At 40.2% G+C, this 14,719-nt stretch overlaps 1 protein-coding gene across 1 annotated transcript in view; it reads left to right on the forward strand.

Annotated features, from left to right (window-relative positions):
* LOC124616095 overlaps positions 1-14,719 on the forward strand; it is a 70,579-nt gene that overhangs the window by 22,575 nt on the left and 33,285 nt on the right. The window contains exon 2 of the mRNA XM_047144351.1: positions 2,426-2,581. Within this exon, the coding sequence (XP_047000307.1) occupies positions 2,426-2,581 (156 nt within the window). The remainder of the gene's footprint in view (positions 1-2,425; positions 2,582-14,719) is intronic.

Raw genomic sequence — 14,719 nt, forward strand, 5'->3', positions numbered from 1 at the left:
CGCGCATTGTTTCACTGAACCCGTCACCTTGTCGTTTCGTATGTCACAAGAGACCTTCTCTGCTGTGGTGACATTGCCCTGCTGGTTACAGGTTATCGCTGCATCCTACGATTTACTGCTGCTTTCGGCTGTCTAGGCTTTGCAATCCATTTATGTGCCTGTTATTATGACCGACATGTCGCCACAGTGGCAGCTACCGGGTTGCAGCTATTAACACAACACCCTACGGCAGCTTCCACACTACATCACATTACTTTTGCTGAAGACTTATACGTTTTACTCAAATACTAGGTAGTGGCGCTATAATTAGTTTACAGTTCAGGGAGAAGAAACAAAAACTTTGAGGCTTGCCGATTGTATTTTAATTCTGTCAGGAAGAGCAAAGGACTTGGAAGAGCAGTTGAATGGAGTGGAAAGTGTCTTGAAAGGAAGATATAAGATGAACATCAATAAATGCAAGACAAGGGTAATGAATGTAGTCAAATTAAATATGGCGATGCTGAGGGAATTGATTAGGAAAAGATGGACTAAAAGTAATATATAAATTTTGATATTTGGGCAGTAAACTAGCTGATGGTGACCGAAGTAGAGAGAATATAAAATCTAGACCAGCAATAGCAAGAAAAGCGTTTTTGGAAACGACGTTTTTGTTGTCATCTAATATAAATTGAAGTGTTAGGGAATCTTCTCTGAAAATATTCGTCTGGAATGTAGATTTGTATGGAAGAGAAATGTGGATGATAAGCAGTTTAGACAAGAAGAGAATAGAACCTTCGAAAATGTGGCGCTACAGAAGAATGTTGAAGATTGATGGGTAGATCAAATAGCTAATGAGGAGGTACTGAAATGAGAAAAGAAATTTAAGGTACAACTTGACTAAAAGAAGGGGTAGGTTGATAAGACACATTTTGAGACATAAAAGAATTACCAGTTTCGTACTGGAGGGAAGTGTGGGGTAAATTTTGTAGAGGGGGACCAAGTATTGAATACGGTGTGCAGGTTCAAAAGATATAGGTTGCAGTGCTTACTCGGAGTGAAGTGGCTTGCAAAGGATAGACCAGCATGGAGAGCTGCATCAAATCAGTCTTCAGACTGAAGACTACCACCATAACAACGACAGCAGCAGCAACAACGACAATAACAACAACATATCTTTCATTATACAGATGTTTTGTGTATCAACTGGACGATTGGAAAGTGCTAACACATGCATTGATTCGAATTCCGGCAAGCTACAGAAAAACTGACAGAAAACAGCAGCAACACTGCAGTGAGCCTAGTGGAAAACAGTATAGCGGTACATCTAGTATTTTATGAGTATAGCGTTGTGTAGGAAAGACTAGGATAGAAGAACAAACAGTTTTTTGAGTGAACAGGCACAGTCCAAGAAGTACAACTAACAAAGACAAAACAATGAACGTTGATGCTTACCTCGCAATTTCAGAGGAAATTTACGATTGATATGGCTGACTTTTCAACAGGCATGAGTTGATGTTTTTGAATAGACACCGGTAATGAACTGATTATCAGTGTGCTCTACATTACGACAAACTTTAATTTATTACTGAGAAACTCACTTGAGAAATTTTTACAATATGTTAACGTATTACTTCTTTCCATGCTGCATAAAAAATGAAATTAACTCTGATACAAGTTAGTTCCTGAAGGACAGATTCCCCAGAATTTAGTCCACAGCACCACAGCATTCACGGGGTAGAGAAACCAATATACTATATATCACAGTTGTCAGTAGAATGAGGCTTTCAGATACTGCAGTCACTACCACAATACCACTTTGTCAGATTTAAATAATAGTGTAAACTTATTTCACTACACTTGTTATACAGGTCAGAAAATTCAATAATTACATACGTATGCAATCTAAATGGGCAGAGACTAGAGGATTCTTTCATGTGAATGATTCATATCATGATGGACCAGTTGGACCAATAAGGCACAAACATTTTATGTGAGAATATAAAAATAATCTAATTGTTTAATATGTGGGATAATTGCACAGAAGACCTTTAAAATTTGGCATAGCAGACACTGAAAGGAAACACTCTACTACCTCACTAAAATGCCCCTAAGAAGTTTTAAAAACGTTTGTCAGGACGGGATCTAAAATTAACCTGCAGTATGATACATTACACCCGTTTTATAGATTCCAAATATACGATTACATTAATAACTTCTTCCACAGAGGCAAATAAGACGTGATTCTTTCCCTGCTACAACGATGAACAGATGTAGAAACGATATTATCATATAGGTCAGTTAGAAATATTCCGTGACATGTATATTACATCAATTTCGCAATATAATTTGTAGGAATTTTTATTCTCTTTAGTACATAGATCTGGTGTCTGCTTCTTCAGTAGTTATATCATACTGAATATCAATAAAAACCCGATTGTTTTCTCAGGGAGAAATCACTATAAAACTACAAGGTTACGAGCAATGTGAGGACTGGCCAGAAACTACTATGACACTGCAAGATGTGCAGCTAACTAAGACTGGACCTTACAAAATGAAGGTTGACGCCACCATTACGATTGCTGAGGAAGTTGAAGATTTGCGGGTGAGTAAGTTTTTGAAATAAAATCAAACACTAGAACTATTTCCCCGTTAATTTATTCTAGTAATAGTTTTTGCTTCGGTCATCTGTGGATTATAAAATAAGTCGTACTATTTAAGAGTGTATAGAACCGGTGACTACTGCAAATTCAACTTTTCTGTCTTTTCTGTACGTCAAAAAAAGCTATTCAAAAAGGGGACACTCGACTCGCAAGTATTTATTAAAAATATAACTTTTTATGTAATCTGACGATAGTATATCACTAGTCTAAATTCGTCTTGAGGATAAATCAATGTGCCTATGAAAATGCTACTTGATTGCAACTGATAATTTTCATCCTAAAACAACTTTAAAAATTATTGCTTGAATACATTACTTTCAGATTCAGAAACACAACTGTGGTATGCAATAATCACTTTCAAGCCTTTGATGTCAAGTACTTGCGACACCTTTATATATTCCAGACGTTGTATCAGTATTGGGGGCGATCTACAATGGTGTAGACTCTGAAGATACTTCCAAGCGCCAAGATCGCTAGTAAAGCATTTTTTAGATATAGATAACCGGTTTAGACTAGTCTATATTGCCATCTTCGGACATACAATAGTGTAGAACCGAAATTGACAAGGTGAACAGTTAACCAGCATGATAAAACAATGTTCACAAACATTTCCATTTACTACAATGTATGAAACAATAACATACCTTATGGATTAAAATGTTACATAATTGTTTTCCTCAGTACTGTAAGCTGTGTTACACCATGTATATGTTTGTATCACGAAATTAAATGGAAATTGGCATCTCTAACATAAGACTATGTACAAAGATTATGCTAATGCGCTGACTATGAGTGCTGATGCATATCAACAGCTGACCACTGCTTGAGAAACAGTGCAAACATTCTGTTACATAGGGGCAACAGATGGCACCATATTGGTATGACTCGATAATACCGTTTTCCACTGCACAAATGAATATACTATTCCATATAATTGTTTTATGTAAAATAAAATCCACTAAATATTTACAACGTATATAAGCCAAGTCAGAGAACATAACAGTTTCGACATTATCTTTAAAAAACATTTTTTGTGAAATAACATATTATAAAATTTTTACAAAACTTCTTGCAAATTTAAGGAAATGCACTGTCAAAAGCCAGAAGACATTTGTTTTAGGATCTCTGTGTATACCTAATAGTAATCGAGCTAAAACTTTATTATATCCAAAACTACATCGATATTTGAGGATATAATTAACTATGTTATGATTAAAATTAACACAGAGTATTTCTGACGTATTTCCTCGCAGTATATGGAGGGGGTTTCACTGATTATAGTATCCTGGTAATTTTATTATCGAAAGAGAATGATGTTTTGACGATTTTTTTTATTACAACACGTCACCCGTTGTTTCGATGGTTTTAAGTACAAACCATGCATAGATTAGAGAGGACAACCATCTTAATTTTCTTAATATACACACATTAAATTCATTGTCTATGACGAAGATCGCTAATCAGAATGTATGTGTACACTTATGTCATTATAAAAGTAACGTAATGTTCAGGCACATCTGATTCTTCAAGTGAAGTCTAGATGAAATCTAGTACAAAAATTCCTTTAGACTGGGAACACTGTTGAAACTAACTGAATTTGGTTTAGGTTGTCTTTATGTACATAATTTCCAATAGCGTTTAGCTGAATCTATCACTATCCCAGAATAGCTTCGGTATCTAAGTGTCTACTTTCCTATATAATGATATAGTTAATGCACATTAAATCTAACTCGCAACCAAAGGGAAGAATATACGCTTACTACAGCATCTTTTGTAATACATCCGAACAGTGTCAATGTGCTAAACATATTAACATGACGTTTTCCATCCATCGATTAACGGTAGGGGGGGGGGGGGGGATGGGTTACCAGCGAGAAAGAATATCGTTAAGGTTTGAAATCATTTTTGAAGTTTGTTGGAAGCCGCGAGCGCTGTCATTCTCAAATACTGGATGTATACAAACTGAGGTGACGAAAGTAATGGGAGAGCGATATACACATATACAGATGGCAGTAGTATCGCGTACACGAGGTATAAAAGGGCAGTGCGTTGGTGCAGCTGGCATTTGCACCCAGGTGTTTCATTTGAAAAGGCGTCCGACGTGATTATGGCCACTCGACGGGCATTAACAGACCTTTAACGCGGAATAAAGGTTGCAGCTAGACGCATGAGACGTTACATTTCGTAAATCTTTAGGAAATTCAATAACGGTGTGAGCCGTGTGTGTACGTAATGGACGTCACGTTCCCAAACAGTAATTGAATTGTTATGGATGACAATGCGCCGTGTCACCGGGCCACAGTCATTCTCGACTGGTTTGAAGAACATTCTGGACAATTCGAGACAATGATTTGGCCATCGAGATCGCGCGACATGAATCCCATCGAACATTTACGGGACATAATTGGGAGGTCAGTTCGTGCACAAAATCCTGCACCGGCAACAGCTTCACCATTATGGATGGCTATAGGGGCAGCATGTCTCAGTATTTATGTAGGGGATTTCCAACGATTTGTTGAGTCCATGCCATGTCGAGTTGTTGCACTACACCGGTCAAAAGGAGGTTCGTCTCGATATTAGGAAGTCTCCCATGACTTTTGTCACCTCAGTGTGGTCTGGGTAATATGCGCGTCACGAGTTAAACGCTGCCTCAGGAAATATACACAAGTTCTAACTGTAATACTTGACTTATTGTTAAATCCTTAACATAAGAATGTAGCTCTTAGATAGTAGATTATGACAGTATTTTAAAGTTTTAAATTTGGGGAATAACTGTATGAATGACTGAAAAATCAAATTTTTCTTGTCCCTGGAAGCCGTTTGATAGGCAACCTACCACTGGGATTTAGCCCCGCGTTAGACGATTGGTAACGTAGATTCTGCTTTTCGTATTGGCCTCTCAACAGGCCTGAAGATCCTGAACTGGAGTCACAGATCAAGTCACGTCGCGAAAATACTGAGGCACGATCTGGGATATCTTCTGCGGAGTCAGTTTAAGGGTTGACTGACATGGAAGTTAATGGCCATGACTTATATTTTAAGTACAGCCTCCTTACGGATTCCCATACTACAGCGGCGCATGTTGAACGCTACACAGACTTCAGAAACTTGCACTGTGTTCCTTACAGCACATCCACATTTGTCGTTCCATAGTGAGAAAGATGTTTTCTGTAGTGACCCAAAGATTTTGGTATGAACAAATCAACTGTAGAGTGGATGACTTCAGTCTTGCACGCAGTTTCAAGGACAGTCAACTGAAAAACAGAAACCAGTATATCATGCTGATTACCCCATTTGACGGTTTTACATCTGCCTCCACTTTTTGGATCTGGTGGACAAAAACAGCGAACTTTTAATTGGAGTGATGTCTGGCACTGGCCACCGAGCAGTATCTCCTACGTCAGGAGGGATATTGTGGTCTAAATGGCAGGGAATGATACTGTTACAGTGCTAAAATGTGTCATTCTTCAATATTGATGATGATGAGTTCTTTACAGAGCGTAGGGGAGCGACGCGGGAGACCCGCGCCGCCTTACTAAATTCTCTTACGTTATGATGGCCATAATCGCCTGATCCTTAGGAGCAGGTGGAGCTACAGCCCTAAGCAACGAACGATATGTGGACTGAAATCTCTCGAAGGGAGGAAAGGGGGAGGGGGGTGGGAAGGGAAGTGGGAAATCGGTTGATCAACTCTCTGTGTCACTGCTTAGTGCCTGTTGTGCAGCAAATAGAGTAAGAACGCTGTTGCATGCAGTAATGTATGTACTGAAACAGTAACTGCTTGAAGTGACACGTGAGAACAAGCGACTCAGAGTGGAGCATTGTCACTACTTCTTTGTTTCTTCCATAACTAAGGGCACGTCTTTTTAGAGCTGGTAGCTTTGACGTAACGAAGGCCTGAAATGTGTCTACTGGGGAATTACACATATGCTAGGAGTTTCAGCTACTCCAACCAAATGAAGCCCGAAATCATTCACGTTGCACTACAGAATGTTAATTATTTAATGGTGACATTTTTCTTATCTTTCTGTTTGAGTAATTGCGGATCTACAAGGCCATTGGAGGCACTACGTATTCCTTTTACGCTGACGTCATCTATTAGCAAAATTTGTGCTTCACAGAGGGTTTGAGTTTTCGTGTGTACGACATTACACTCTTCTTTACTAACCTTTGCAATTTCTCCTTTTTGTGGGAAAGAATTCTTGATAGGGTGAATCAACCTCTGCAGTAAAAGTCTTTTTTCTGAGGAGCAGGTACCGCAATATTACTTCACTGGTCGTTGCAGGCAAACTGAAACGTTCAACTTGGTACTTAAATATGGGCTGAGTAACGTCTGTTGCAAACGACCTCATAAACTACGAATATTGGATGGTTTAAACTAACATTTTGGCCTCAGCGTACGACACACATTCTCTAACTTTAAATTTATTTCCTTCATCACAGATTTTATGCTTCAAATACGATGTTTGCCCCACCAGTTAACACATAATGGTGGGAGTGTGTATTCTATATCTGAATCACGAACGATGTAGTTACACACCTTGTGTGTGACGTGGTCAAATTTCAGTCACTTGAAATGTCGCATATCTTTACGCACACAAAATGCTTTCAAATGACGCTGGAATTCAACGTCAGAATCGAGATGGTTGGTACTGTCTCCTGTGTGTTACAGACTTCAGTAAGACGCTCGTTCTCCCATTATTTTTGAAGTTCAGCATAGTCCTCACTTCTTATGTCTTTGTGAAACACGACCCTAAGGCTAGCAGTAAGAGTTTTATGAAATTCAGTTACAATGGGGAAGTAATCACTACCACAGACTTTAAAAAGTGATTTACCTAGAGCGAATAGTATCGATAGCAATGTACCCGTCAGTAACATATAGCACACTGGACTCGCATTCGGGAGGACGACGGTTCAATCTCGCGGCTCGTCATCCTGATTTAGTTTTCCCGTGATTTCCCTAAATCGCTTCAGGCAAATGCCAGGATGGTTCCTTCGATAGGTCACATCCGACCTCCTTCCCCATCCTACCCTAGTCCGATGAGACTGATGGCCTCGCAGTTTGGTCTCCTCCCCCAAATCAGTCCAATCCAATCCGTAACATCTTCGGGTCAGTTGTGATAGTCTTTAAAGCTCCATGTTTATAGAATAGGGATGCCCTTTCCAAGGCTATCCCTTTATAATGTTGCAGTCATTAGGAAACACCTGCGTCTTTTTACTAAAACTCGTTGGAGACTTACATTGAGGGACAAAGGGCACTAAATAACTCCTAATATAGTGTCAGACCTCCTTATGCCCGGCGCAGGACGGCAACTCGACGTGGCATGGACTCAACAAGAAGTTGAAAGTCCTCTGCAGAATAGAGCCATGCTGCCTCTATAGCCGTCCATAATTGCGAAAGTGATGCAAGTGAAGGATTTTGTGCATGTACTGTCCTGTCGATTATGTTCCATAAGTGTTCGATGGGATTCATGTCGGTCGATCTAGACGGCCAAATCATTTGCTCGAGTTGTCCATAATGTTCTAAGGTGGCGCATGGTCATCCATAAAAATTCCATCGTTGCTTGTGAACTTGAAGTCCATGAATGGCTGCAAATGGGCTCAAAGTAGCCGAACATAACCATTTCGAGTCAGAGATCGGTTCAGTTATACCATAGGACCCAGGCTATTCCGTCTACATACAGCCTGCACGATTACGAAGCCACCAGCGGCTTGCACAGTGTCTTGTTGACAACTTGGATCCGTAGCTTCGTGGGGCCTGCACCACACTCGAACCCTACCGTCAGTTCTTACCGACTGAAATCGGGACTCATCTGACCAGACCACGGTTTTCCAGCCATCTAGGGTCCAACCGATATGGTCACGAGCCCGGGAGGCGCTGCAGGCGATGTCGTGCTGTTATTAAGTGCACTTGCGTCGGTCGTCTGCTGCTATAGTCCATTAACGCCTTATTTCACTGCACTGTCCTCACGGATACGTTCGTCGTACGCCCCACATGGATTTCTGCGGTTATTTCACTCAGTGTTTCTGGTCTTTTAGTACTGACAACTCTACAGAAACGCCACTGCTCTCGGTCCTTAAGCGAAGGCCGTCGGCGACTGCGTTATCCGTGGTTGGAGGTAGTGCCTGACAGTTGGTATTCTCAGCACACTCTTCGCATTGTGGATCTCGGATTATTGAATTCCCTAATGATTTCCGAAATGGAATGTCTCACGCGCCGAACTCCAACTATCATTCCGTGTTAAAAGTCCGTTAACTCCAGTCGTGTGGCCGTAATCACGTCGAACACCTTTTCAAATGAATCATTTGAGTACGTATGATACCTACACCAATGCACTGCACTTTTATACCTTGTGTACGCGATACTACCGCCATTTGTATATAGTTGTATAGCTATCCCATTACTTTTGTAACCCGAGTGTAGTGGTGGCATGTTCAGGACAGATATCATTCATGGATGCTTCGTTGGGTTGGGTGCTGTTGTTACCCACTGAGAAGTCACCAGGGTCTAGGGGTAGCGTTTTTGACCACAATACTAGATGTCTTGGATGCCTTGTTCGATCCCAGCCATTTCTTCGATTCAGAATGCAGAGCATCAGGTATGCTAGGCGAAAGTTTCCAGTATAAAGAGACACTTTCATTACGCCAGTAGCATCGGCAAAAGTGGAAGAAGGTGTAGATGAAGTTCAGGGCTCCTTCTTGTCCTTCGAGTGGGAGGCCCCGCTCCTAACGGCGGAAAAATCAGCAGCGGTCAGCAGGCAATCGAAACCACTGCAGTAAAGACGGAGAATGTGGCCAGTAATTGAAAAGTGCCATGATGATCTCACCAATAACAATAGATATCACTCTTTCCATTCTAATCTCTGGGAGGGGATTGCCAAGAGCGTAGGTGAAAAATATTGACAGGCCAACGAAACGTTTACATTCTGCTAGAGTGCGGACCATCGGATGACTGTGTCTTATAGGCTAGTTAGAATATCTGAAAAGCTAAATGCAAAGGCTGACTCTAGGTGTAGTGAAACGGAACGAAGATAAATATTTCTGGTGCCCGTTAACTATGGGGATATCGACAGAAACAGGACATCTTATAACAGGAATAGGACTCATTACGAGTAAGAGGTAGGACAAGCAGTGAGTTACTGTGAACAACTCGGTGACCGATTCAGTCTTATTAGAGCCCATATGAAACCGATACCAACAATTGCTGTTCAAATATACTTGCTGACGTCGCAAGTATAAAGTGATGAGATGAAGTATACATGGGAACTGAAAGTAACTCAGTACTTAATTGGAAATGAAAATATAATACTCATGGAGGATTGGAACGCTATACCTGGGCACAAATTAGAAGGCTGGCAAACAGAAGAATGTGGACTTAGCAACATAAATAAGAGAGGAGACTTTCTTCGTGAAACAAATCCTATACCTAAAACGAAAAACGTTAGGAAAAGAATTAAAAAAAGCACACAGAATGAAAAAAAATAATCATAAGGAATATAACAGAATGTTAGTAGTTGGAGGGATAAAGTACGTTGGCGGTGTGTCACTAGAAATATACGCCATAATAACGATTACCATTATGCAGATAGGGACAAATCAGCCACAAAATCATATTGTAATTACATGGCAGTAAGTACAATACCAGACTAAAATTGCCGGAGGGGTGCCAGTAGGTGCGTTAGTATTTGGACGTAATAAATATAAGGCTTTCTGCTTTTGAAGCAAGTGATATCAAGTTTACTTCACTTAGCCTGACAAACTGTTTATCAAAGTCGTTAGGACCTTAGATAATGTCTTAGGTTTCTATATTACATGTTGTGAAGATGATTAATTAATCGACACTGGGATCTGGATGAACATTGTGAACATCTGAAAGCTTCCTTGGAATGAGACATAACTCTGAAATCATCAGGGTCTCGTTTTGTGAAGAAAAGCCTCAAGTTTTTAGAAAATATTAAATTGGCTGAGGAAAGTTGAAGTGAAAGCCACTCAAGGGTGACCTACCCCTTCAACCACTGGAAATGTGTCTAGGCTTATACAGTTTCTCAGAAGAGTTATTCAAAGATGATGTTATGCTTGTTTAGACTAGAAGAAGTCAAATATAGCTCAAATATTTGAAGGATAAAGGAGTTAAGAGTTGTTCAAATAACTTACGGGAATGCAGCCAGGCGATGTCGTTAACAAATAACGTTATAAATAGGTATGGTGGTTGTTGTTTAAATTCTTCAGGAAACCATACTCTATCCCTTGTCAAAAAACCTCTCTCATTGGTTATTAATTTCATTATCGATAACTCCTGACGTAGGTCATCTTTGGTTAATGATGGCGCTAGTGTTTACTGTGTGTGTGTGTGTTATCTTTTCCGAGTTTCTCTGAAAACTGAGGTTTTAAATTCCTTTGAACAGCGCTTACTTGCCGCAGTTTTGTCTTGAAAATGGCTCGGTATACTCCTGTCGAAATATCGGCGGTCTCCTGGCTGCATTCCCATAAGTTATTTGAACTCTGTATACGTCGGGAGAAACTCACCTCCCACATACTTAAGAGTTGTTATTAAGTCAACCAGTTATACTGTATATGCACTGACAGTACTGGGGATGGTATTGGAGAATAAATCATCCAGTTTACTAAATATGGAAAGAAAGAAGATAAAAATCATAGAATTTTCAGCTAAGTTTAATCTAGATGCAAGTAGAACCTCAGTATACAAACAAAGGAAGCATTTGATATTACTTGAGTTTTCGGTACTTTAGGAATGGTTGTGTTTACACACCAAAAAGATCTGACATGTTTGGAAGAGTAAAGATTGATGCAAAACTGACTGAAATGAAAGTTCTAATTTTGAACAGTTTAAACTGAGAGCTGAATACACCTCATGAAAACAGGAGAAAAGTGCTTGACAAATTGTCGCGATTATCAATTGTTATGATACTACATGGGAACAAATTGTTTAACGAAGCTATTTGGGATTTCTCCATCAGTTACGCAGCCAGAGAGAAAACTATAGAGTAAATTTGTAAGAATTTGTGCTACCAGGAAATTAGAGACGAAATCTGGAGGACAATCGAGATATATTACAGAAGAAAGGAGAGCAACAACCTTACTGGTTTTATAAAATACCCACTGATGTAGTGTTTTTAAGCACAGGTGAAAAGTGAGGATACTGAGCTTTAAGTTGACCTCTGGGATATGTCGAAGCTGTAGAAAAAGTATGCCATTTGTACTGTGGACCTGTGGCTCACAAGAATTTTATTGTCAAACTCAGTGAATGTACACGTTTTCATGGAATAATATAGCTTGCACAAAATAATATTAAGTTATGAGAAAGTTAAAGTAACAAAAAGTATCAGCCAGAAACCAGTTAAGGGCGTCAGACCCATCGATATTCTAGAAAATAGAATAGTCGAACAGTGTGTTCCAGTGTGTGATCAATATTTTTTTCAAAATTTGTATAAATGCACCCTTTTACGGTAAGATGGAGAGATTATATTTTCCTGAGTTTGGAAACCTGAACTCAATATTTTTTAACAATGTGTTGCAATATGTTCTGCACGTACAGAAGGTGAAAATGGCCATCCAAAGTGCAGAATAAACATATAACTATCTATATCATCCGTATAGTAACTTGGCCTAGAGATTTGCGCGGGTAATAGAGCAATTACTTCAAAGCTATTGTAGAAAGAAACATCTTTCTTAGATCAGAAACTAGCTGTGTACCTGTGCTTCACACTAAAGTTTACAGAATAGCCTGTGGATAAAGTCATTTTCTTATGAGATATTTTATACAGGGTATCCGACATAAAACCGGTACGCTTCACGTACCGGTTAATCATCTCTAATCGAAATACTATTGAAGTGGCTTGGATGCCCACGGCCACCACTTCCTGCATCTCTTATAAACAGATGTAACTACATGTTTTCTAATGTCACTATTATCTATTCTTTTTTATTTAGTTCACTGTTACTAGAATCGCGGGCGTGAGGCGTACGGATTTTATGTGGGACAGCCTCGCAGTTTCTATGATGACTCGGCGGGCAGCCTGCAGGGAACCAAAGCTTTTGGGTTCCGCGGAAAGTCTGGTTGCAGTGCTGAAACTTAAAGCAATTGACGGAAGAGCACCACCAGAAGTGGAGCCTGGGGCTTAATTTGGAAATCTCACCGGGCCCGGACACCGGAAGGACTGTCAGATTGGTAGCTCTTTCTTGATTCGCTAGAGGGTGGTGCATGGCCGTTTTCAGTAGATGGAACGAATTGTGGGTTAATTCCGATAACGAGCGAGACTCTAGCCTACTAAATATTCGCGTCACACCCTTCATGCTATCAGCGATTACTTTTCTTCTTAGAGGGACAGGCGGTTTCTAGCCGCACGAGATTGAGAAATTACAGGTCTATGATGCTCTTAGACGTTCTGACCCGCACGTACGCTACAGTGAGGGCATCAGTGCTTCTTCCCAGACTGGAAGGTCTGGGTAACCCGATGAGCCTCCTCCGTGCAAGGGATTGGGGCTTGCAGTTGTTCCCCATGAACGAGGAATTCCTATTTATCCCCCTGTTTAAACGAAATACCACCAGCGTTGCAAGTCTGAGTGGACTGATGTCTGGTTGTTGGTTTAATGAATTCGCTGGCGTAAAATTAGCTGGCGAATCATAAAGGAACAGCCAGAAAAGGAGTATGTATTTGCGTAGAGTTGTAAGTACCCATGAAAAAAATGGGAGAATTTCACATGGGCGTTTCTTGAACACTTCATCTGTTACGCGTTCTACTCCTCCGATAATCTTCAGAGCTGACTACCAAGAACAAGGTTCAGGAGGAGGCACTGTATCCGTTTGGGACAAAAACAAACACATTGACTCACGTACTTCAGTAATTTATTAGTGATTATGTCATGCTGTAAATTATGCTTTTTACTATAAATATTTGTAAACAATGTTCACTGGATAAAAAGTCCTCGGTTAAGTTTCTGCTTCAAAGTCGGATAAAATCTCAAGCTCGATCATCGTTGAGAGCTACGACTGGCTATTGTGAAGCTGGAGAGGATCTCACTGCCATGCTCAGAGGAAGGCATCTGATTTTCTACATTGCGTCATGATGACGTTTCAGAGATGTCGTAAGCTGAGATATCGCCCTCCGCGTTCATACATTACGATTGTGTTTGCTACCCATCGTCGTTTGTTGCGCCGCCACGTATATCGGTCAGTAAACTATGTGAGATTTTCTTCTTTGATCTTCCTTTGCCAAGCGTACGCCTCCAAGCCTTGCTACATGCTTAACATGTGTCCCTATTGAAGTTGTCATGACACCGATTTCCACTGGTCCTCTAGTCGCAGAGTCCCAATATTTCGAAGCATGACCTAGAATTCTGTCTGTTCGAATGTGACACTGTGTTTGTTTATTAGACTGTGTTCGGCCACAGCTGATTTTTCAGATATCTGTACTTACTTGTTGTTGCACTGCGAAATGGTAGCCTCCCTATGTGTTGGCCTTCCTGGCTTGGTTGAACCGCATCACACCTTGATTTCCTTGACAGAACTGACCTAATGTAGCAGTAGTAGTAACAGTAGTTTCATTCATCTATGAATCACTTTTACAAGAGTATTGCTCACGTCATTGTGTTACAATTTAAGAACAATGAAAACTGCATAATTTATATGTACAGGAATTTACATGCAAACAGCTCTAGTTTAACGAAGTCGAGACACTTAGTTGGCCGTGGCCTTTTTGTAATTTAGGGAAACCACAGACAACGTAAATCAGAATGGCTCGATGGAGAATGGAGCCTCCAGCCTTCCGAATACAAAACTAGTCTGTTTTAAAAAATGCTACCTCATTCGGTTTATTCGCATTGTACATTACTGTCTTGCAAAGAAATAACTTCATAACGAACACGGCCGCTGCTACACTCTTCACTCGTTTATCACTACCAGACACTGTACACACTACACACTACCCACACCATCAACTAGCATCAGCACAATTTTGTCTTCTGCAACTTCCCGTTTGTTAACTGTAAAACTAAATCTGTATCTCTATGAGTAAGATGTTGAGCTCAGGAAGAGAATAAGCTTTTAGTACCATTCATTG

This window comes from Schistocerca americana, chromosome 5 (assembly GCF_021461395.2).
Source record: "Schistocerca americana isolate TAMUIC-IGC-003095 chromosome 5, iqSchAmer2.1, whole genome shotgun sequence".
In the NCBI taxonomy this organism is placed as follows: Eukaryota; Metazoa; Arthropoda; class Insecta; order Orthoptera; family Acrididae; genus Schistocerca; species Schistocerca americana.